We start from the raw sequence: 26,088 nt of genomic DNA on the forward strand, positions 1-26,088 counted from the left end.
GTACTCCTGGTGGGGTGGGAGATGCTCTCAGGCCTTGCAAGTTACGTGCCAGGCCCAATAATGACATTTAAAATAGATTAAAAATACATTTAAAACAGATTAAAATTACTTCCCTGTCTTCCCGCCGGTTTCCAGTGCGGTCCCGATTGCGCTTGTTACCTGGTTCTGGGAGATGCGCATGCGTCGGAAAGCTTGTGCGAATCCCGCAAAATGGTCGACACGCGATTCTCCCGACCCGATCCGCCAGAAAATTTGCGGGTTGCGATGGGAGAATCACCCCTATAGTTTCTAGAAGTTTCCCCACCGCTGAAGTTAAACTGTCTGACCTGTAGTTGTTGGGCTTATTTTCATACCTTTCTTCGAACAAGGGTGTAATATTAGAAATTTTCCAGTCCTCTGAACTACCCCGAAGACTGGAAAGTTAAGGCCAGTGCCTCTGCAATTTCCACTTTCACTTCCCTCTATCCCTTGGATGCATCTCACCTGGTCCAGGTGCCTTATCAACTTAAGTTGAGAGAGTTTAACCAATACCGCCTCATCAGTTTTAAATTCTTCTAATGTCTGAAATACCACTTTTAACATGGCTGGGTAACATCATCTTCCTTGATATAAAGTATTCATTTGATACCTCAGCAATGCCTTCTTCCTTAATGTGTGAATCTTTTTTTTTGTCCCTAATCGACCCTATTTTTCCTTTTGTCACCTTTTTACTATTTATATGACTTTGGGGTCTTTGGGATTCTTTTATATTGGCAGCCAGTCTCTATTCATATTCCCTCTTTGCTTCTCTTATTTGCTTTTTCACCTTCCCTCTGATCTTTCTATATTCAATTGTATCTTTTACCTGACATTGTCATAAGCACAATTTTTCTTCTTTATCTTGGATCTCTTTTTTTGTCATACAGGGAGCTCTAGCTTTGTTTGCGCTAGCCTTTCCCTTCAAGGCACTGTACGTTGACTGCTCGAAATAGCCTATTACATAGTTACTATTTATCCAATAACCTTTGACTCCCAATCATTTTTATCCCATTGCAGTTGGCTTTTCTCCCAGTTAATTATTCTTGCTGTGGATTGTTCTTTGTCCTTTTCCACTATCACCCTAAATCTTGCAATACAATGATCACTGTTTCCTAAATGTTCTCCTTCTGTCACTTGATTCACATGGAACATTTGATTCCCAAGAACCAATGTCATCTTTCACTTTGAACTGTAAGCATACTGCTGTAGAAAACCTTCCTGAACACACTCTCGGAACTCTGCCCCTCTCCACTCTGCCCTTTACACTATCACTATCCCAGTCTATATTTGGATAATGAAAGTCCCTCAATTATTCTATAATTTTTGCACCTCTTAATTTCCTTACAAATTTCCTCTGCCTTATTCCTAATAGTTGGTGGTGTATGGACAATACTGGGCAATGTAAATGTACCTTTTTGTTCCTCAGCTCTAGGAGGTGGGATAGTCCTGAGAACGAAACAGATGAGAGAAAGGTGGTTGGGCAGATAGATCTTGGCCCAGAAAATTGAGATGTAGAATCCGTGTGTTTGGAGCCAAGAACGAACAGAAGGCAGAAAAATCTGCCATGGCTAGTTTATAGGTCTCCTAACAGTCGTCATTATTTTGTACAGTGTATAAGTGAGGAAATTAAGGAGCATATAACAAGGAAATTAAACAATTTTGTGAGACTTTAATCTTCTTATAGATTGGGCAAGCCAAATTGGCAAAAGGGCATGTTCATGGAATACATTTAACAAAAATAGGTTGAAGGACTAAGTTATTTTGGATCTCGTATTGCATAATGAGACATGGTTAACGAGGAACTTTCCTACATTAGATTAGGATTCAGAAGCCAGGCATCTGGCCCGAGTCCATGCAGACATTTCAGCTCCACTTGAGCCACCCCCAACTTTCATCCTCTAAATGCACCATCACAACCATTTATTCTTTGCTCCCTCGTATGCTTGTTCAGTTTCCCCTTAAATGCAACTCTTGTAGCGAGTTCCACATTTTCACCACTCTTTGGTGAAGAAGTTTCTTCTGAATCCCCTATTGGATTTCTTGTTGATAGACTCTGGTTTGCGTGTTCTCCCTGTGTCTGCGGGTTTCCTCCGGGTGCTCTGGGTTTCCTCCCACTGTCCAAAAGATGTGCTGGTTTGGTGCATTGGCCTGCTAGATTCTCCCTCGGTGCACCCAAACAGACACCTGAGTGTGGCGACGAGGGGATTTTCATAATTTCATTGCAATGTTAACTACTTGTGACAATCAGTGAACTTGAGTTCTGCCCTTCCCCACAACAGGAAACATTCTGTCTGTATTGTAAAGGATTCCCTGAGGAAGCGTGGTCATATTATAAGTTTGAGAGAGATGTGGTTAACTTCTGAAACTCAGATCTTTAAATTTTAACAGAGCAACAATGGAGGTAAGGCTCCAGTTGCCCTATGGCAGATTGGGAAATCAGATTGCAAGATATGGTAGATAAGCAATGATGAACATTTAAAGAAATAATTCACAATTTCATATCCATTCCATTGAGAAATAAAAACTCCACTGGAAAATTGATACACCCATGGCTTAATGGAGGTTAAAGATAGTACTAGAATTTAAAAAGGCGTTTTACAAGGTTGCCTGAAATTGAGAGGGTTTTTAAAATCAGTAAAGTTTTTGCAAAGATGTAAAAGGAGGAGATTAGTGAAGGTAAGAATGTCGTGGAGACAGATACGAGAAATTATAATGAGATTAAGAAAACAACAGAAATGTAATGATATATTTTGTGCCTGACATCACAGTGGAAAAACAGAAGTGGATTAGGAATCCATTTTATTGAGAGTACGGACTTTGAATAATTAATAGTTTAAAAGAAAAGTATTGGAAAATTAATGGAACTCCAAACGACAAATCTCCTGGACCTAATGGCCAACACCCTCAGCTTTTATCTGAGATGACTGCAGATAAATACAGTGCACTGGTTTCGATCTTCAGATTCTTGTGCATCACTGGGATATGGGGATGGGATGGGAAAGTAGAGTTGAGGTCGAAATTCGGTCATGATCTCATCGAATGGCAGATGACCGACTCCTCCAATTTACGTTCTTTATGCGAGTTATATTTTTGTTCCCTTTCTCACAATTGTCTCCGAGCTTGAGTAATTTTTAACAGCAAAATAGCAATTAAGTTTGTACTGAGCAAGGTAGGTTGGCCTATCTAGTTTCTTGTTCAGTCGAACTGCTTGCTGTGTGCTGGTGTTGCCAGCATTCGACTTGCAGATTTTGTGTAGCAAGTGGCAACCTAAAAATGAGTTTGGATTCTCAAAGCGCTGTTTGTTGGTGAGGTTCGTCATTATGATGGGGGAACTGGCAAGCTTTTACACCTGGCTGCTGTGTGTGACTTGCATGCTGGAAACCGCAATTGTGCACAACTAAACAGATATAACATCAGCCGCCAGTGGTGCTCTGTTGTAGGGTCCATACTGATCATTGTTTCACTTCAACTCCTTTTTACTTTCACAACTAAGACTTCCCCCAAAGAAGAACCCAATTGCAGTTGGTGAACAGGATTGGAAGTTGAACTCTGTTGGCTGAGTGTTCGTTCTACTTTACATGTGTTCTTTGAATGTTCTATTATAAGTATTTACTTCAGTCCCTAAAGATAATTAAACTGCTTATTGTGTTTGTGCTAGTCCCATGAGAAGTCAGTAGATCTATTCACTTTCTGATAGTTTCCAGGAATGTTTCTGGTAGATGAGAGTTGCTGTGCATTGTGAAAATAAGTTTTAACTGGATGCACTGGAGCACAAGTGAACCCACTACTAATGGAGGGTATGATTCAATATCACCCAAGCAAGAAAAAGGAAGGAAAAATCATGTTGAACTGTAAAACTTGGAGTTCCCAACAGATACTGCATGCAATATGCAGCTCCCCCGTCTCCTCTTGCCCCCAAACAACTAAAAACAATGCAATGAAAATTTTTAGTACATTGTTTTTTACAGCTTTAATCAAGCTGCAAATATATGCGCATGTGTCAATTGAGTTTCTTTCTTTCATTCATTCCAAAAGTGTGATGATTACGTGATGGTGCTCCAGTACTTTAATCACAGGATGTGGTCCCATTTATTTCGATGATGCTTAATCTGTTTTTAAAGAATTGAATGTTGAGAAAATGTAAAGCAGCAAAGTTTCTAGGATGGACTTGTTAAACTTTTATTTGTTTTCTCCAGGAAGAAAGACGAAGGCAGAGGAACGCAGTTATTATTCAGTCCTTCCTAAGGGGATATAGGGACAGGAAACAGCAAGTACGTAGGAGAAAATCATTTTTAAAATAAAATTTGCAAAGATTTGGATAGACGTGAAACTAATGAAGGGGTGCATTGAGAGCATTTACTAATTTTCATAGAGGTACTGCTGATTAAACTTATAATGGGTTTGTGAAGTTGGGCAAGAAAGTAAAATACTTGATTCAACTAGAATTTTTCTTGGAAATATTATTACAGTAAAAAAAGTGTTTGAGTCATCTGACACAAGCAACATACTGTGGATGCTGGAAATTTGAAATAAAATCAGAAAATGCTGGAAATACTCAGCTGGTCCAAAGATGTACAGGTTAGGTGGATTGGCCATGCTAAATTGTCCCTTCGTGTCAAGGGGAAGAGCTAGAGTAAATTCATGAGGTTATGGGGATAGGGCCTGGGTGGGATTGTGGTCGGTGCAAACTCGATAGGCTGAACGGCCTCTTTCTGTACGTAGGGGTTCTATCATTCTATGGTCTGGCAGCATTTGTGGAGAGAGAATAGAGATGGTGTTTTAGATCTGTGACCTTTCACCAGAACTCAGTTTCACTGACTTCTGATGAAAAGTTGCAGGCCTGAAACGTTTTCTCTCCACAGAGGCTGCAAGACCTGCTGAGTATTCCTAGCTTTTATTTTTGCTTTTTTATTGAGTCATCTTTTTCAGTTTAAATTTAAGTTTGTTGCAATAAGTAGCATTTTTACTGTAAGAATTGGCAACCCTCTATCAGGGGTGGCACAGTGTTTAGCACTGCTGCCTCACGTCGCCAGGGACCCAGGTTCAAATCTGGCTTCGGGAGGTTGTCTGTGTGGAGTTTGCACATTCTCCCCGTGTCTGTGTGGGTTTCCTCTGGATGCTCCGGTTTCCTCCCACACTCCAAAGATGTGCTGGTTAGGTTGACTGACCATACTAAATTGCCCCTTGGTGTCATGGTGATTAGCAGGATAGATAGTGGGGTTACGGGAATAGGGTCTGGGTGGCATTGTTGTCGGTGCAGGCTCAATAGGCCGAATGGCCTCCTTCTGTACTGTAGGGATTTTATGATAATAAGGGCTTTGAGTGCTTTTTAAACAAAAATCAAGAGGAGAGTGAATTTTTTCAATGGTTTTAAATAACGTGGAAACCAATTTTAACAAGGGATTTGTAATTGGGTGTGGATATGATCTTTGGATGTTGGAAAGAGGGAATGTATTGGATGTTGATTAGATACACTTGCAAAAAAGAATCCCTCTTATTATTTTAGAAAATTTAATTTTGATTTTTGTTTTATTTCCTTTTACAGCATATGATTCAGCGAAGTGAATTCGATCATTGTGTCTCCTTAGCCCAGCCAGGAGGAAATTTTTCTATCAGTGATGGACATAATTTGACTGTTTTAATAAGAAAACTCCTATTTTTTTACAAACAAAATGAAGATTTGGATAGATTGGTAAGAGAAGAAATTTGCCATTTGCAGTCAATTTCTTGACAGTTCAATTCCAAGTACGTGGAGCAGGACTTGATTTCCAGTCAAAAATGCAAGTTCTACGTCAGCTGTTTTACATGCTGTTCATGGCTATATCATCCCCCTTTGACTGTCCCACTGACTCTCCAAGGAGCAATGCAGGAATGGAGTTTACTACATCAAACAACCATGGCATCCCATTTAACTGAACAGTTCAAACAGGTTAAAAGTTGTTTCAAACCAGAATGCAGGTCACCAAATGTGTGAACCTTTTCCTAAATTGATATTCTCTGCTTGTTTATTAAAATTGTTATCTTTTTGATAAAAATTTGATCAAATTTTGTACTTTCACTCCGTGTAGACAGTGCTGGCGATGGGAAGATTCTTTGATTATCCATGTTCTTATTCAGCAGTCTCATTGGTTTCCTTGCCTGTTGATCTGATGTGCTCTCAATCATCTTTGATGCATTTGCTGGCTCTGAAAGAGCCCGAGCCTGACATAGTTGTAAAGTGAATTGTGTTAAATATCGAAATAAGGCTGTTGTTTTTATAAATTGTTCCATGCAAGATGTAAATTAACTTGAATTTTCCCCCTCTCTTTCAGACATGGATGTGTCAAAATTTGGTTAAGCATAGTGCTCAGTACGTGCAGCAGCTTGCTGATTCTAACAAACAAATATGTTTGTATCAAATAAAACGTTTATTGGGTTTATGTTGCAGGTAAGCAGTTTTTTATTGTATATTCACACTGATATGTGCTGTGAATGACATTAGAATTCGGAGCATGAAGGGGTGACCTTTATAATGGGGCATAGCCAAAGAACACTTTGATGAGCAAACATGCTAAATGGTTTTTTTTTCCTGTTGCTTCCCAATTGAATAGGCATTTTAACATTTATAAGTAGCAGGTAAAGGGTTTTTATATGAATGTGCTAAATGTTTGTATGTCAGTGTCACAGAGCAATTTTAATTACTGCTGTACTGGCTCGACATTGCTGCACTGCAGGACACTCCATGAAATACCAGTCCAGTGGGGACTAGAACTTTGTGCTGCAATTCTTTCCTTATTATGATTGCTTTCTTGTAATTTCTTGCTCTAATTGTAATTTAATCCACTGTTTTACTGATAGAGTAAGCATAAGTTGTTGTATTGCCAGGAAACATTGTCTTTTTAAAAATTGCATTTTAATCTGTCTTTTAAGTTTATTTTTGAGTGCTCTTCTCACCGTGCATTTTCTGACAGTCAAGAAGCCGACAATGTTCCACAACCAGGCTTTTGCTGTTTCCACTGAGTAACTTCATAGGGATAGGGCAGAAATGACCTCTGTTTGGGAAGACTTATCTTTGCTGGTGCTCCTCTTACTCTTTTAATTTGTTTGTCGACAAAAATGAAGAAGCCGCTCCTCCCACAATTAATAGCTACCCGGTGGCTGAACCACAATCAGGAACCTTATTGTGTTGTCATTATTGCAGAAGCACCATGTTGACGTACATTGTGGGAGTTTCAATCGGACCGTTCAACCTTATTTTTTTTTCTGGACAGTCACTTGTGAGTTTTCATGTGTGTTCTAACGTTGAAGCGACAACATTGAGTTTCTGTTCTTTGACCACAAAGATGGTGACCCTGTTGGTACGGTTCCCCAGCTCGGAGGTGGAACAGCCAATTTTTAGGAAGCCTCTTTTAGCCCCCTCCCCATTTATGGTGAGCAAATGGTATCTTGAAGGGGACTTTCAGTCACAGCCACTGCTGCGCAAAGACATCTCCGTTTTAACACAGGTATCCAACAATCTTCATGCATCTGTTGCCTGTGTACAGATTCTTGACAAGAGACCCATGACTTTGTTTAATATGGAGACCTTTGAACACCATCATTGTCCATGATCTTGACAGGTTGGTGGTCAGATTTCAGTGATGTCAAACAATGATGACCAGCACTACCTTGCTGCTGGAGCCTTCTTCCACCTTCGCAACTGGTGAGACATGCAGTCTTCCTTCACCTCTTCTGTTGTGTGAGGATCTTTTGGACCTCACTTTGCCTGGCACCCTCCTCTGACCTTGTTGACGTAGGTGGATCTATTGGGAGCAAGGAGCTCCTGACAACATTGCTCAAGGGATTGTCAGCATGCACAAGCTTCTCCTTGACGCCAAGTTGGTGATCCACAAAGAAAATCATCTAGTAGATCTAGTGCGGGAGACGCAAGGAGCACCATCACTTCCACGCTCCACCATTCTGATTTGGAATCAAATTGCAGCTATATCTTTGTTGTTGGGTCAAAATCCCGGAGCAACCCCCTACAGTTGAGTGGATGTGTCTTCACCATGTGGGCTATAGTGATTCAAGTAGGTGGCTTGCTGCTACCATATCATGCACTATTGGCTGAGCAATATGTGCTGGTCTTGCCAGTGATGCTCATATGCTAAGAACAAATAATAAACTTCAAAATACTGCTTTTTATTCTTGTTATCTCAAAAGGTTTGCTCTATTATTGGCATTATTTTGCCCTAATCCGTCTGGTTATTAAATATTACAAAGGTTGTCAAAATTAATTGATGGGAATGGTGGGGGAGAGCTAGAGGAAAGGGATGATAAATTGAAAGCTTTAAGCAGCATCTATATAGATTACCTGTGACTTCCCAATAATCTGCCAATAGGTGATGGTACTACTCCATGCATCACTAATTCATGTGCTGACCTGAACGTCTCATGTCATGCTGAATTAGTGCCTTTTGAGTTAAAGAGGTGTGAACTTCAGGGATTCTTTCTTCTGTCTCCCAATTTGCATTGATTTTCACAATATGATTGCAGGATGAAAAGAAGATCCAACTCTACATAGTTCGTATAGCTCACTTATACACACCTATCTAAGTTTACACTTGAAGAAAAGCCACTAATGTGAAGGGCTGCTGGTGCCTGGAGAGCTGCCCCTAGCAAAGAGTCAATATCATATGTGGAAAATCTGCTTTACAATTTAAATTATCATATAATTTCCTTCTCAGTTTCAGTATGTTTATTTGATGATGAAGAACTTATAATGCTGAAAATAAATGGTCAGTAATAATGCAAATATTTACAATTAATGTCAATTAATATAGTGAAGAAAGTAATAGCACAAGTTCATAATGGCAATAGGTGAGAACCTTCCGTAACTATACTCTTCAGAGTTGTCTTGATTTTGGGTCCTGTTCCTTTAGATAGGAAAACCTGGGAATCAGACATATGGACATGCCAATTAGGAGCAGGAGTAGGCAACTTAGCCCCTCGAGCCTGCTCCACCATTCAATGTGGTCGTGGCCGATCTGATTGCAACCTCTACCTCACATTCCTACCTACCCTTTCACCCCTTGTTCATTAGTAATCTATCTTGCTCTGGCTTAAAATTATTTAAATACTCTTGTGTTTCAATCCAGTCGCCTCTTACTCTTCTAAACTTGAATGAGTACAAGTTTAACCTTTCCTCGTTAGAGGACCCTCCCTTTCCTGCTATTAGTTCACTAAGCCTTCTTTGAACTGCCAAAGCATTTACACCTTTCCTTAAATAAGGAGACAAATACACATTAACAATCCCTGTGCACCGTACTCAAAATGTGGTCTCACCAATGCCCTGTACAATTGGAGCATAACCTCCTTACTTTTGTAATCCATTCCCCTCTCAATAAACAACATTCTATTAGATCTCCTAGTTAGCTTAACTTCTTTGTCGGGAAACGGCTAGAATGATAATTAAGGATAGGGTAACTGAACACCTTGAAACTATTCAGCTGATCAGAGACAGCAAGCATGAACCTGTAAAGGAAGGGTCATGCACAATGATTGTTTTTTGTGCAGGTGAATAAATTGGTGGACAGGAATGTTTATGGATGTTCTTTATATGGACCTCCTTCGACCAAGTCAAAGCCAAAGTTGAAACTCATGGAATTGAAGGCAAATTATTGACCTGGTTAGGAAGTTAGTTGAGCAGCAGGACACAGTAGGCATAATGGACAGATGTTTGAATTGGTAGATGTGAGAGTAGTGGTGTCCCATAGGGAAGTGGGTTGGTTCCTCAAAAATATTGAGTATATTATTGAAAACTTAAACAGTAGGGTAGAGAACTGCATAACCAAGCTTGCTGATGACACAAAGCCAGGTGATGTAAGCAATTTAGATGAAAGCAGAAAGTGATAGTATGTGAGGTTACCCATTTTGGCAGAAAAAATAGAAAGGCAGCATATTACCTAAATGGAAAGCAGATTCAAAATGGATCTGGGTGTCTATGTTCATGAATCACAGAAAGTCAGCGTGCAGGTGCAGCATGTAATGAAAAAGGCAAATGGCATGTTGGCATTTATTGCAAAGGGACTGGAGGATAAGAGGAGAGAGGTGTTGTTGCAATTGTATAGCGTGTTGGTGAAATCACATCTGGAGTATTGTGTCCAATTTTGGTCTCCTTATTTGAGGAAGGATATGGTGGCATTGGAGGCAGTTCAGAGGAACTGAATCACCAAATTGATTCCAGGGATGAAGGGGTTGACGTGTGTGGAGAGATTAAGCAGTTTGGGCCTATACTCAGTGGAGTTCAGAAGGATGAGAGGGGATCTGATTGAGGTATACAAAATTTTAAAAGGGATTGATAAAGTAAACATATATCAAATGTTTCCTCTTATGGGGCAATCTAGAACAAGAGGTCACAGGTATAGGTTGAGAGGCGATAGACTTAAAACTGAGATGAGGAGGAACTATTACTTGCAGAAGGTGGTGAATTTGTGGAACTCGCTGCCCCATAGCGCGGTGGAGTCTGAATTGTTTAATGGTTTCAAGGAGATAGATAGATATCTAATAAGGAAAGGAATAAAGGGATATGGGGAACAGGTGAGGAGCTGGATTTGAGACCAGGGAGAGATTGAATCAGGTTCGAAGGGCTGAATTTGCCTACTTCTGCTCCCAATTCCTATGTTCCGAAGTGAATGGGCAAAACTATGACCAATCAATTTCAATATAGACAAGTGCAAGGTAATCTATTTTGGATCTAAAAAGAGACATCAGAATGCTTTTGAAATGGTGAAAAGTGAGACAACGTCTAGGTCCAGACACTTGGGCCTCCGCATATGGATCATGAAAATGTCACGAACAGGTACAGAAAGTAATCAAGACAGTGCATGAAACACTGACAATTGCATTGAGAAGGCTGGGATACAACGGTTAGTAGTCATGATGCAACTATACAAAGCCCTGGTTAAGAAGGCTCTAAGCATTGTGATTGGTTCTGGGCAGCACAGCTGAGGAAGGATACATTGCACTTGGAGGAAGTGCAGCATGAATTTATATGAAGAATTATTTGGACTCCCAGTGTTGAGCTCTAAGAAGACAGTACACAAATACGGGTTGTATTCCCTGGAATTTGGTGATTATTTGATTGACGTTTTCCAGACATAAAGGGTAGATAGAGATAAACAAATTATTTATTTTTTAAAAATTTATTCTTTGGGATGTCGACACCAGTGGCGATGCCAGCATTTGTTGCCCATCCCTAATTGCTCTTGAACTGAGTAATTTGCCACACCATTTCAGAGGGCATTTCAGAGTCAACCACCTTGCTATGGATCTGGAGTCGCATGTAAGCAGGACCAGATAAAGATGGCTGATTTCTTTCGCTCGTGAACCAGATTGGTTTTTACCACAATCAGCAATGGTTTCATGGTCCCATTACTTTTCAATTTCAGATTATTGCTTGAATTCAAATTCCATCAGCTGCTGTGGTGGGATTTGTACCCTTCTTCCCTCAGAGCCTTAACTCGGGCCTCTGGATTACTAAATATAGAAATGTAGAAAATAGGAGCTGGAGTAGGCTATTCGGCCCTTCAAGCCTGCTCCATCATATAATGTGATCATGGCTGCTCCTCGGTCTCGATGGCATACTAGTCTAGTGACATCACCACTTCACCACCATATCCACCTTAACTATGGCTTAATTATGCTGGTTTGGTAGTTTAGGATTAGAGACCATAAAAGTTTTAGCCTGACCTTTCAGTTGGTAGTTACAGGTTAGAAACTATTCCACAAATTGGAGTTGATGGTGCATTAATTTTAAATCCGAGTGATTAGATTTCCTTTAACCCAAGATATTGGTGGGGCCATGGTTGGCCCATATAGAGTTAGGATGCCAATCATCTGGGATCTCATTGAGTGGTGAAATAGGCTTAAGGGCTAAATGGTCTACTCCTGTTCCTGTTGTGTCAATATCAGGCATTTTACAGTCTATTTTTTTTCGAGTAACAAACTTAATTTTTGGCTTCATAGGTTACTGAAGAGCTGCAACAATGAAAGTTTGAATGTTACTGTGCCTTTGAGGATGCTGGAGACCTTTTCCTCAGAGAAAACATATTTGCCTGTTGTACAGGATGCTAACATTGTAGCATCATTGGTTGAGCAAATTTTGCACTACATGGTTCAGAAAGGTTAGTGACTTCGAATAACACAAGAAAAATATTTTGGGAGTGCGCTTTAAAAAGTATCTAATAAACCAATGTCCTCTTAAATGTTTGGGTTCAATGTTAAAAATAATGATTGTACCTTTAACTATTTACCAAACCTACTGTGCTATTTTGGGTTCTAACATTTATGCATAGAATATAGCGTTGTCTGCATAATGCTCGGGATTGTTTTGTTGCTGCAGCCACTTAAACCCGGCCTACGGTGGCATGAATTCAGTCTATGATTTGCCTTTGTGTATGTCTATATTATTTTCATATCTTGATGTACCTTTTATACTATTACTGTGTCTTTTTCTTTAAGATCAGTATCGCAATTGTGTCAGGTTTGATGTATCAATGTGCTTCTCCAAAAATTGACTTTCAATTATAAAAAGAAGGCTACATTTATTCTCGATTATTAGAAATCAGAAGTTTACAATGGTCAATATCCAGTAGTGCGCTTTCTATGCACTTGTACAGTAAACCCAAAGTTACATTTTAATGTGCATTATTTTTACTCAACAATGTTCTTTTTGGAAAAGTTACTTTCAATACCATAGGGCAGAAACTCCTGTTGACAAAATTGATGCAAAAATGCTTCAATTGCCCATTATTTTCCTTGTGTGCTTTTCATTTTCTTTTATTAATAAAAATTGCCTTGGGATTAGGCTTGAGTAAACAACCAAAGTGGACATGGAGTACCCATCATGTCATATTACATCAATATCTGTGATCAGCTCTGAGGTCCTATTTGAAATCATAGAAACCCTACAGTGCAGAAGGAGGCCATTCGGCCCATCGAGTCTGCACCGACCACAAGCCCACCCAGGCCCTACCCCCACATATTTACCCGCTAATCCCTCTCACCTACACATCTTAGGACTCTAAGGGGCAATTTTTAACCTGGCCAATCAACCTAACCCACACATCTTTGGACTATGGGAGGAAACCGGAGCACCCGGAGGAAACCCACGCAGACACGAGGAGAATGTGCAAACTCCACACAGACAGTGACCCGAGCTGGGAATCGAACCCGGGACCCTGGAGCTGTGAAGCAGCAGTGCTAACCACTGCGCTACCGTGCTGTAACATTTTAGGGTAGATTTTATAAATGTACACTTCTCGTTTGGAGTTTCACATGCATTTTGGGAAAGAAGCTGATTAATTTTAATGGATTGAATCCATGGTACCATCTCCATTCAATCAGAGTCCACTTGCCAACCAGTCAGCACACTCTTCTCATGCAGTATCAATTGTTGTTCCCCCTTTACTATTGGTAATTTCTTGCAAGCTATCCTGATCTGATTTGATTTGATTTATTATTGTCACATATATTAGTATACAGTGAAAAGTATTGTTTCTTGCATACCGTTCATAGAGAATGAAAGGAGAGGGTGCAGAATGTAGTGTTACAGTTATAGCTAGGGTGTAGAGAAAGGTCAACTTAAGATAAGGTAGGTCCATTCAAAAGTCTGATGGCAGCAAGGAAAAGTCGGTTGGTGCTTGATCTCAGACTTTTGTATCTTTTTCCCAACGGAAGAAGGTGGAAGAGAATATGTCTGGGGGTCCTTGATTATGTTGGCTGCTTTTACGAGGCAGTGGGAAGTGTTAACAGTGTCATGGATGGGAGGCTGGTTTGCATGATGAGTGCAAAATGAAAAGCTTTGATGGCACGTCTCTATTTTTTCAGCAATATTTTACCAAATGTACTACCAAACGACTATTTGAACAACATTTTCCCACATCTGTTAACTGGTTATTTTCTTTTGTTGCAGGTTACTACAAATCACTTTACATGTTAATTAATCATAGGCTTCCATCAAGTTTAGAGTATTCCGATGCTTCACGTATTTCACGTGTTCCCCTTGCAATGACATTATTGGAGAATTTCCTGAAACCACTGCACTTTCAATATGCCTCCTGCCCAGAAGGTTCGAGGTAAGAAGCGCTAACATTTAAATTTCAAGTAAAGAATCAGAGCTTGATGATTACAAGAGATTACTTTTAACGTATTTTCATGCTGTGTTGGAGGCACTTGTCATGGTGCTTCACCTTGTGCTCCAGTGTAGTGTACCATGGTACAAGGGTTGCTGCTGATGAATTTTCTTTTTCCCCTGATGCAGCATAGTTCCTTTTTCAGTTATGGTAATGGGTGCACTGAAGCCAAACTGCATGCTTTTCCATCAGTTTAAGTTTATTTATTAGTGTCACAAGTCAGCTTACATTAACACTGCAATGAAGTTACTGTGAAAATCCTCTCATCGCCACACTCCGGCGCCTATTTGGGTACACTGAGGGAAAATTTAGCATGGCCAATGTACCTCAGCAGCACGTCTTTCAGACTGTGAGGAAACCAGAGCACCTGGAGGAAACCTACGCAGACACTAGAAGAGAATGTGCAGACTCTGCACAGACGGTGACCCAAGCCGGGAATTGAACCCAGGTCTCTGGTGCAGTGAGGCAGCAGTGCTAAGCACTCTGCCACCCATAGAGTCATTACTGATAACAGTTCATTTTCATTTATTTTTTTTATCTGCAATAGCAATAAAATAACTTGATTAGTATCGGCTCACATAATGTTTGACTACATAAAGCTCTCAATTTGAAGGAAACCATTGGCATCAGTTTCTCCATCTATCCACTCCCTACCCATGGCCTGGTGGTTTACTGTGCCTACCCAGTAGTATCACCCAGCAAGATCAAAGTGTGAATTGGTTGGGGAAATTTTAATGCTCATTAGAATTGATCCTTGCACCTCTAGGAAGGACAATTGGTCAGTAAAATTGGAAAAGATAGGACAAAACTAGATAAATATGTTTTCAGATATTTCCATCAGTTATTTAAAAATAAGGGATGGCTCATTTAAGACTCAGATGTGAAGAGCATTTTTCTGAGGATTGAGAGTCTTTGCAACTCTCTTAAAAGGCAGTGGGAGCAGATTCTGAATATTTTCCAAAATAGACGTAAATAGGTTCTTGATAGGGGGTTGGAAGGTTACTGGGTAGCCAGATCAGCTATGATCTTATTGAATGTAAGTGGGCTTGAAGGGCCAATTGGCCTGTTCCTAGTTTGACATTTGTACAACAGCTAGTTTATGCCCAGCATGCATAATGTTGTAGCAGACTCCTACAGTGCGTCTTTTGACTTGCCATGAAGGGTGGCACAGTAGTTAGCACTACTGCCTCAGCGCCAGGGACCTGGATTCGATTCCGGCCTTGGGTCACTGTCTGTGTGGGGTCTGCACGTTCTCCTCCTGTCTGCTTGGGTTCCCTCCGGGTGTTCTGGTTTCCTCCCACGGTCTGAAAGACATGCCAGTTAGGTGCATTGGTCATGCTAAATTCTCCCTCGGTGTACCCGAACAGGTGCTGGAGTGTGACAACTAAGGGATTTTCACAGTAACTTCATTGCAGTGTTAATGTAAACCGACTTGTGACATAAATAAACTTTGAATGAAGCCACAGAGCTCAGCTTATACGGATGTTGTATAAAACATCATATTTACTAATGGCATTAATATTACCAGAAGCATCCGTGGGCACAGCAGAGGCTGAGGGCAGACTTTTGTGTCCAACCATGATGTAGTTGCATTTGAGAGATTCTCCCTTGCCTCATTTGCATATATTTGGGGGGGGGGGGGGGGAAGTCATCAATGTTTTCTTAATTGTAGGTAACCTGTAAAGATTTGGTGTTACTGAATGAGGAGGTAACCCCCAAGGTGCTGAGGACAAATGTTAGCCCTGTGATACATTTGACTGTTTTGTCATTTAATTTTAAAGTAGTCTAGCAGAACTTTACTATTTTTGTTTAAAATTAATCTGGCATTTCTCCTAAAGGCAGTAATTGATGAGCAGGGATCCCCAGTGTGCTTTTAAATGATTCAGGGGCTTTTATTAGCTGAATTTTTTTTTAGACGAACTAAATTAATATTTTATTAGTGCTTTGGTTATTTTTGAAAAGTATTATCAGCTTAAAATTGGATGCAAATTGGAGCACTGTTCCAGTGAGGAAGAATCAGTAGGAGGAATCTTTAAAATTTCTCAGGTGTCAGGGCCAAGTCCAATTGCTGATCTTGCTGGTGTTGGCTGGTGGAACGGTGTTATAATCTTAAGGGAGTTGGCTAATTCAGAGCCCAATCCTGCATTTGCTGCCCAATTTGAGGGTGGTTGGTCACGTGCCCGAGATAGGCCTAATCAAAGGGCCTGCACCCCCACTGGGCGAGGTGGGTGTTGCTGAAACAGGAGTCTGCGAGGGGCAGCTCAAAAGGGAGATGCTGTCGGATGTGTACTGAAAATCTAAGACTAATGAATGCATTGCTGTCAGGGCCGTCATTGTGGAGCAGAACTCCCTCCACAGCTTGTTGTGTTACTCTCACCCCAGTTGCTCCAATTGGGGTTGAGAAGATGCATCAGTGGTCCCCGGGCCTGCCACTGGGACACCATCTCCAAGTAGCCACTGGGCTCATTCCATGTTAAGAAGATGTTGGAAGTGAGACCTTAAAATCATAGAATCCTGACAGTTAAGAAAGAGGTCATTTGGCCCATCGAACCTGCACCGACCATAATCCTACCCAGGCCAGATTCCCATAACCCCACACATTTACCCTGCTAATCCCCCTGACACGAAGGTTAATTTAGCATTCCCAATCAACCTAACCCGCACATCTTTGGATTGTGAGAGGAAACCAGAACACCTGGAGGAAACTCACGCAGGCATGGGGAGAAAGTGCAGACAGTGGCCCGAGGCTGGAATTGAACCTGTATCCCCGATGCTGTGAGGCAACAGTGCTAACCACTGTGCCACCGTGCTGCACCTTATTTGCCCGAATTGGCTGGCTGCCTCCAGCAAGATCCCACGAAGGCAGGAATGTGTTGGGAAGCCAACCTGACGCGCAACTTTCAAAAATTCACCACGTGCTGCCAAGCTCTCCATTGTCTCCGTTGGCCTGAGATTTTGTCCAGTATTTCTCTTTTATGCTGTGGTATGTAAAATAGTTTGTTTTGGGAAACGGCATTTTAACCAAGTGAAATAGAACTTAACAAAATTTTGTATAAAGAGTTTGACAATTTTGTGCCTGTGCTAGCTCTATATTAAAACAATTCAAAAATAATTCCACTGTCTTTCATAACCACTTGGCAGAAGTTTAGTTGTGACGTACAAATTTATCACTCCAAAGAAAAGTGAGAATGAGCAGTTTTAAATCTAAAACGAAGCACTTTACTCGAGGCGGCGTAGTTTCACTGTCGATCCTCTGATACCATGCCCCAGTAGCCAGACTTCTGTCAGTTGAGAGTCTAAACGGTGAGAGTTGAAGAGCCTATTTACGAGTGGGACTATGACAATTACACAGGTCCTATTTCACAACTGGTCTCCAAGCACAGACATTCATATCGTGGGTTAAAGATCAATTCAGGACTAAAGCTCCTTTGAGAGTTCCCTGGGAGTATGGCGATCTGCTGTCTTAATGTGGAGCAGCAGCCTTCCTAGTCTGGCTGATTTTTACATACAAGTTCAATTTCTTCGCTGAGCCATTGGGTAGTTCAGCAGGGTAAAAGCATAAGAGTACTTTTCTATTAAAATAAAAGCAAAATACTGCAGATGCAAGAGATCTGAAATGAAAACAAAGTACTGGAAAATCTCAGGAGCCTGCCAGCATCTGTGGAGAGAGAAACTGTTTTTGAGTTGAATACGACTCTTATTTGGAATACATGTTACTGTAAGTTATGAAAAGGTAGATTTTGTATAACTTGTCATTTTTGCAGTTTGTCGTCAGTGTGGTGAATATTACCTGGCAGATTTCTAAACATCAATATATTTTATCCATGCAGACATCAGGTTTTTGCTGCATTGGCAAAAGAATTTTTCACTGCACCATTCACAGACCAGATCTACAACTTCCTGGTTCCAGCACTGTCTGCAAGAATTTCCTTTCCTTATATACCTTTCTTGAGTGCATTGTTAACACCGAACGCAACCTCTTCAGTAGGACTCACTTTTACCAGGGATATGGCACCTTGGCTTCTGTACTTTGTTCTTGCTGTTGGAGAATCACAGATAGGTATGTAATTTTTCCATTGCTGGTTTATAGAATGCGTTGCAAGAACTATGTTGCAGTCACTTTGTACTGCACTCAATTTAAGTGCCCTAAGTGATTACTCATAAAAAACAAAAAAAAATGCCTCAAGTATGATTTTTTTTTTTGAAAATTCATTTGTGGGAAATGGATGTTGCTGGCTGACCAGCATTTATTGCCCATCCCTAGTTGCCCTTGATTGATGCAACTGAATGGCTTGCTAGGCCATTTCCGAGGACAGTTGAGAGTCAACCACATTGCTGTGGCTCTGGAGTCACATGTAGGCCAGATCAGGTAAGGATGGCAGATTTCCTTCCCTGAAGGGCATTAATGAACTAGGTGGGCTTTTCTGGCAATCGACAATGGTTTCATGGTCATCAGCAGATTCTTAATTCCAGATGCATTTTATTGAATTCAAATTCCACCATCTGCCCTGGCGGGAGTTGAACCCGGGTCCCCAGAGCTGAGTTTCTGGCCTAGCGATAATACCACTCGGTCATCTCATAGGCTATGGTCTTGAGGTTGGATGTCTTGGATTGCAAAATTCAAAAGTAGTTTAAAAAATATTTTTTCTTCATTGCATATTTGAAATGATTGGAATCAGGATCAAGATGTTATCCAAGTGACGTTCATACTGTGTTTTCCTTCTGTGTTGCTTGGCAGAGTAGAGTTATCTGGTGACTGAAGTGATATGTCAGAAGTTAGATAGTCTTATGAGCAACAGTTGTTGAACAGTACAGTTCTTGAGCAAATAATTGTTGCTATATCAAGTATTTAAGCATAGTTTTGCCACCTTATCATGGTGTACTTCTTTGCAAGCTCTGTTGTTACTGCTTTGTTGCTGTTTAATATTGTGTGTGTGTTTGTATAAGTCGACGGCAGTAACCTTTCTTGATTTTTTTTTCATCCCCTCAAAATTAGGGATTTTGTCTGAGGAAGGCATGCTTGTATACCTGAGGATGTTGCAGATTCTTTTGCCACAGTTACCAGTTTCACTAACTGGTTCAAATGGTAGAGAAATTGGTAGCGACTCAGAAAATGAAGAGGAGGAGGAGCACAAAATGTTTACCAGTAAGGTAAGAGAAAAAAACAATTGTTATGATACGTTGGCATACATGATGTGAATTGGTAGGCTATTCAGCCATGATCTTGTTGAATGGCGGGGCAGGCTCGAGGGGCTAGATGGCCTACTCCTGCTCCTATTTCTTATGTTCTTATGTAATCAATTGCAGTGGAAATGGTACCTTAGCCTGATTCTGTGCTAACCCAACATCTACATGGTTTTGCTTTCCAGCAGGGGTTGCTGCATAATGATCAAGCATTTCACCTACTCAAGCCAGTTGGGACAAAGTCTGTTGCATCGACCTAATTACTGCCCCACATGAGTTCTGCTATTTCAGCAGAAAATAAGGGATTGAAACTGTGTCCTTCCCACTGCCAGATAAATGTGCTGATACATAGCAAAGCTATTTGCATAACTGAGTTATACTGTGTCTAAACACCAAATAATTAAGTTTGAAATAGAGGCAGTAAATTACTTTAAGAAGAATTTAGATGCTTGAAGTAGAGGAATATTGAAGGTTACTGTCATGGAGGAGACAATGGCATAGTGATAATGTGACTGGACTCATCCAGAGACCTTGGCTAATGCCCTGGGAACATGAGTTCCAATCCCACCATGGCAATTGGTGGAGTTTGAATTCAATTGATGAATAAAGACTAATTAAAGACTAATCATAGAATCCCTACAGTGCAGGAGGAGGCCATTTGGCCCTTTGAGTCTGCACCGATTCTCTGACAGAGCATTTCACTCAGGCCTCATGCCCGTTGGCCAACATATAGATAGATAGGTTCTTGATTAGTAAGGGGATCAGGCGTTATGGGGAAAGGGCAGGAGAATGGGGATGAGAAAAATATCAGCCATGATTGAATGGTGGAGCAGATTCAATGGGCCGAGTGGCCTAATTCTGCTCCTATGTCTTATGGTCTTATATTTACTTTGCTAATTCCTGCTAACATATACATCTTGGGACACTAAGGGACAATTTATCATTGCCAATCCACCTAACCTACAAACCTTTTGACTGTTGGAGAAAATTGGAGCACCCGGAGGAAACTCACGCAGACACAGTGTGCAAACTTGACACACAGTCATCCAAGGTTGGAATTGAATCTGCGTCCCTGGCGCTGAGGCAGCAGTGCTAACCACTATGCCATTGTGTCACTAATGTCAATAATGATGCTACAAAACTATCATGAATTATCATGAAAGCCCACCTGGGTCACGAATATCCTTTCAGTGAAGGAAAAATCTGCCATCCTTGCATGGTCTGGCCTATATGTGACTCCAGCCCATTGGTTGATTCATAACTGCCTTCTGAAATGGCCTGGCAAGTTACTCCGTTCAAAGGTAATTAGGGATTGGCAACAAATGCTGGCCTTGCCAGCAATGTCCACACCCCATAAACAAATAAAAAACTAACAAAGTATAATTCGACCAGATCTGGCACAAGAGGAGATCGGTTTGTGTCAACATGATGGGCTTAAAGGTCTGTTTCTATGCTACAGCATTCTGATTCCATAAATTCAACTATGTTGGATTGGACCAATATTCAGTACTATGTTTCACTATTGTCAAATAGGCACTACCACTCTGGCTTGAACTTATTAAAAAAATAGTCAGAATTCATACACATGGCATTTAAAATTTTCTATTCGGGAAAATTCTTCAGTTTTAAGTAGCAATTGTTTTCAAGATTGGGCATTTCCCTTTCTTCCCGTTAGTTTAATTAAAAAAAAATGTAGTGTACATGTGTTTTCAAGTTTAACTTTGTTTTAGTAAAAAAAAAGTTCAGCAGGCACCAGACTTAATAGATTTCTTCAAATCCTTGGTCTTTAAATGTATGCAATTTTTCCACCTTGGTTACTTTGCAACAATTTTTACTGCCAACTCTTTTCTTTTCTCTCTCACTGTCAGTCACTTTAGTAACACTTTCAGCACAAACAAAAGTATGTTTTAAAATAAAATGCACTATATCCTGACATTTCTTAAATTTTAATGCTTTTTATTGCGAATGTACAATGTGTTTAATTTAGAATTTATAGAATGTTGATCTGTGCCAGAATTTTTTAAAAAATATTTTATTCTGTTCCAAGGGCGATGGTAGAATTTCTGTAGGTTTAATTACTGCAGAATGTTTGAAGAAACTGGACACTAAACAACAGACAAATGCCTTGCTAAACCTGGTATGGAAGGAATCTGTGAGTGAAGATGTTTTCACAATGATGGCATCCATCTGCCATACACTGATGGTGCAACACAGAATGATGGTTCCGAAAATAAGGTAAAGTGGGTCACCCGTGGGAGGTTTAAACTTGTTTGAGAATGATACTGGAAACTCTTATATACACATTTCCTGATAAGGGACAAATTTTCAGTAATAGTTGGAATAATCTTCAAAAAAGCTCAAATGTTCCCATGCAATAATCCTAGAGGGTGAAAGACAGTCTCTGAGGGCTTTATAAGTCAGGCAGACATATTAATGTATTTCATTAAACTGGCAAACCCTTCACAAAGCGTGACAGTCTAAAATGGTTTAGACATTGTAAACATGCATCGATTCACAATTTCCACTTTGATTTAAAGGTTTAGAAATTAATTTGAATGCTTTTTTTGAGATTCTAATGTTTCATACTGAGTTAAAACAGTTCAGTTATCTTCATAGTCTTCACTTCGAGAATAGTACGAATTAGCGGAAATAGTTAGACTTGGAGGCAGACAAAGCACATACTCGCCTTTATTTTCCCATAGCTTGTTTTCCCGGAACGAGTCGCTAGCCTGAAGCTTGAGGAGTACTCATCATGCATCGAGCATGGCTGACCAGGAGTCTCTCCTGCTCTTACCACTTGCCATAGGCATGTTTGTTAGATATTGCAGGTTGATTAAAGTTAAAATTTATTTATTAGTATCACAAGTAGGCTTATGTTAACACTGCAATGAAGTTACTGTGAAAATCCCTGAGTTGCCACAGTCCAATATCTGTTTGGGTACACTGAGGGAGAATTTAGCATAGTCAGTGCACATCTTTCGGACTGTGAGAGGAAACTGGAGCACCTGGAGGGAACCCATGCAGACATGGGGAGAACATGCAGACAGTGACCCAAGCTGGGAATGGAACCTGGGTCCCTGGTGCTGTGAAGCAGCAGTGCTAACCACTGTGCCACCATGCTGCCCTTTAATAGGCTGTCATATGAATGCCTTCTCTGGCCATAGTTGTACCAATGTTGTTCCTTCTACACAGCAAAAATTTTTGATGGGCTCACAATGTGTACAGTGGAGGTGGGGAAAACACCAACACACTCGCCCTCTGAGTATGAGCAGCTGCATGTCAGCACAATTCAGTGCCAGACCTTGTCTTGAGTTACAGTATCAACCAACCAGATATGAGAAAGATCTTGTCTGTGCATGTATCATATTGAAAGGCAAATTATTATTTCAGCATCATTTCCAAAATTCTGAAATCTCAATGTCGTTGTTCTTACTGTGGAAGAAGCTGGGGTTAAGAATTATTCTCTTGTCGATTTCAAAAGGCAGCTTTAGGGTGTTTTAAGAATAAACTGCCTCTGCCTTTTCTTTCCTGATTTCCATTATAATAAACTGCTTATTTCTGCAGCTTCTTAGTGTTGATCCTGACATTGTTAGCATTGAGAATCAAACCTGCATCCTATGTCTATACAATTTGCACCAAGTACTACTTAAAGTCTAGATACATGAAATTGGTCCTGAATTGAAGCAGAACTGAACTTGTCTTCACTTGAAAAGTAAAAATCTTCTGAAACTATCTACTATAATCCCATTTCCCTGCCCATTGCCATATCTTACTAAAGCTATCTTTAGAAATACTCATCCAATTCTCAACCTTGGTGTCACATTTGACCCTTAGGTAAGCTTCTGACCTTATTCGCACCATCACCAAAACTACCGATTTCCACTCTGATAGCACTGCCCAATTTTGCCCATCTCAGATTATCAGAGGAATTTCACAGTAACTTCATTGCAGTGTTAATGTAAGCCTGACTTGTGACTAATAAATAAACTTTACTTTTTACTTTTTTTTATCTGTTGCTGAAACCTTTAGTTATTGCTTTGTCACCTTCAGACTTGGCTATTGTAGTACAACCTGGCTGGCCTCCAACATTATGCTACCCATTAGTATGAGATCATCCAAAGCTGCTGCTTGTGTCTTAACTTGCACCAAGTGCTGTTCACCTATCGCCACTGTGCTTGCTGTACTACACTGGCTCCTGGTCAAGCTATGCCTTGATTTTAAAATTCTCTTCCTTGTTTTCAAATCCCTCCATGACCTCGCTCTGTCCTATCTGTGTATTCTCCTCCAGCAGAACAATCCTGAGATATCTTCTCTAATTCTGGCCTCCTGAGCATCACTGATTTTAATCTCTTCACTATTGGTGACTATGCCTTCCGTTACCTTGGCCCTAAGCTCTGGAATACCCTCCCTCCACCTTTTGGCATCATCCCTTTGGGACACCACTTAAAACTTTATTCTTTAACCAAAGTTTTGGTCATCTGCCCTAACACCCCTTCATGTGGCTTGCTTTGATTTATAATGCTCCTGTGTAGTGCCTTGGGTCATTTTATCACTTTACAGGCACTATATCAATATACGTTGTTTTGAGACTATTACAATGTTGGTAACCATGTTGTAGAGCATTTCATGTGTAAAGAAAAAATTCTCACTTTTCTGTTTGATCAGCTTTGAAGCTCTCTTCGTCTCGGTCATTGCTGCCACCCCCTGATATTAACTGTTGCCGCTTCTCTATGGGATCTCACTCTGCCACGTGCTGCTGGTAGCAATCTTTGATGGTTTATTAGAAATCCCCAGCACAGCAGTGGAAAATTTTCTAGGAGCTGGGAACAGTTGTGAGGGGGAAACGGGTGGCATTACAATGAATTCATTGCCCACTTCCAGTCTAATGATGTTTTCAAACTAGGCTCAATTTAAACAGTGAGCACTCCTGTCGGAAATAAATAGAAGCCTCATTGCTCTGTGTGGCTAGGATCCCAATACTATTTTGGTTGTCATTAAGACCCAACCCACTTTGGTAAAACTGCCCACTCTTTAATGGGTGCTAATGATGAGCTGGCTCAGAACAGTGTTGGTTAGAGGTTGCTGGAAGCCGATCTGGCAATTTTATCCAATTCATGATCACCTTTAGTTGCTCTCTGTTTTCTTCAAAGTTCATTGTTCTAATTCTCCTTGCCACCTTTTCTTTTAAATGTTCTATTGCAGGCCCATATATTTCAATTGTCTACTACCCTCCCAAAATGGCAAGCTCCCTATTGAGACTCAAAATTTGGAGACAGCTTGTCACGTCCATGTCTATGATGCCTGGTCATTAAAATTCTTGGACCTCTCAAACAATTGCTCTGCGCTCTAACTGCCATAGGGGTGCAGGTTCATAGTTCCCTGAAAGTGGAGTAACAGGTGGACATAATGGTGAAGAAGACATTCGGCATGCTTGGTTTCATTTGTCAGAACATTGAATACAGGAGTTGGGACGTCTTGTTGAAGTTGTACAAGGCATTGGTAAGGCCACACTTGGAATACTATGTACAGTTCTGGTCACCCCATTATAGAAAGGATTTTATTAAACGAGAAATAGTGGAGAAAAGATTTACTAGGATGCTACCGGGACTTAATGGTTTGAGTTATAAGGAGAGGCTGGATGGACTGGGATTTTTTTCCCTGGAGCGTAGGAGGCTTAGGGGTGATCTGAGAGATCTATAAAATAATGATGGGCATAGATTAGGTGATTAGTCAACATCTTTTCCCAAAGGTAGGGGAGTGCAAAGCTAGAGAGCATAGGTTTAAGGTGAGAGGGGAGAGATACAAAAGTGTCCAGAGGGGCAATGTTTTCACACACAGGGTGGTGAATGTCTGAGACGAGCTGCCAGAGGTAGTAGTAGAGGCAGGTACAATTTTGTCTTTTAAAAAGTATTTAGAGAGTTACATGGATAAGATGGGTATAGAGGGATATGGGCCAAACGTGGGCAATTGGGACTAGCTTAATGGTAAAAACTGGGTGGCATGGACAAGTTGGGCCGAAGGGGCTGTTTCCATGCTGTAAACCTCAGTGACTCTATATGTAGGACAAAGGCAAAACTTGAGATATTGATTCTTTTAATGCAATGTTGGGACAGGAATTCATGTTGATGAGGATAATGTGTCAGGGCTGAATAGTGATGCCTGATTCTGGAATGTGCTTGATTACTTTTGATTTCCTTGGGCATAGGGGAAGGGTGTTCTTGCCCAGGACTTTCCTTCAGGATCTTAAATAGGGTTAAGTGTAAAGTACACAGTGTAGTCGAGCTTGATAGGCTGACCCATTTTCATTCCATAGATCTTACACTCAGGGACATAAGTTCACCATAAATAAGTAAATCAACTTGCATAATTTTATTTATTAAGCATGATTATATTCAATATTTCTAAATTAGTGACTTTGAATTTACTATTTCCATATTGCAGATATTCAAAAATTCAACTTCTCATTTCCTGTATCTATCTTAGAAATCTTAGAAATCCTACAGCACAGAAAGAGGCCATTTGGCCCATTGAGTCTGCACCGACCACAATCCCACCCAGGCCCTACCCCCATATATTTACCCGCTAATCCCTCTAACCTACGCATCCCAGGACACTAAGGGCAATTTTTTTTTAGCATGGCCAATCAACCTAACCCGCACATCTTTGGACTGTGGGAGGAAACCGGAGCACCCGGAGAAAACCCAAGCAGACACGAGGAGAATGTGCAAACTCC

At 40.6% G+C, this 26,088-nt stretch overlaps 1 protein-coding gene across 4 annotated transcripts in view; it reads left to right on the top strand.

Annotated features, from left to right (window-relative positions):
* The window catches only part of ube3c (ubiquitin protein ligase E3C), a 150,483-nt gene that overhangs the window by 12,106 nt on the left and 112,289 nt on the right, over positions 1-26,088 (top strand). For 3 of the 4 annotated variants that reach the window (XM_078232394.1, XM_078232384.1, XM_078232401.1), the window contains exons 4-11: positions 4,215-4,289; positions 5,564-5,710; positions 6,330-6,445; positions 12,004-12,161; positions 13,952-14,114; positions 18,002-18,231; positions 19,168-19,322; positions 21,403-21,590. In XM_078232394.1, coding sequence (XP_078088520.1) covers positions 4,215-4,289; positions 5,564-5,710; positions 6,330-6,445; positions 12,004-12,161; positions 13,952-14,114; positions 18,002-18,231; positions 19,168-19,322; positions 21,403-21,590 — 1,232 coding nt within the window. The remainder of the gene's footprint in view (positions 1-4,214; positions 4,290-5,563; positions 5,711-6,329; positions 6,446-12,003; positions 12,162-13,951; positions 14,115-18,001; positions 18,232-19,167; positions 19,323-21,402; positions 21,591-26,088) is intronic. The other variant, XM_078232410.1, reaches the window with a different exon arrangement.

The sequence above is a fragment of the Mustelus asterias genome, chromosome 2 (genome assembly GCF_964213995.1).
Source record: "Mustelus asterias chromosome 2, sMusAst1.hap1.1, whole genome shotgun sequence".
NCBI classification, from domain to species: Eukaryota; Metazoa; Chordata; class Chondrichthyes; order Carcharhiniformes; family Triakidae; genus Mustelus; species Mustelus asterias.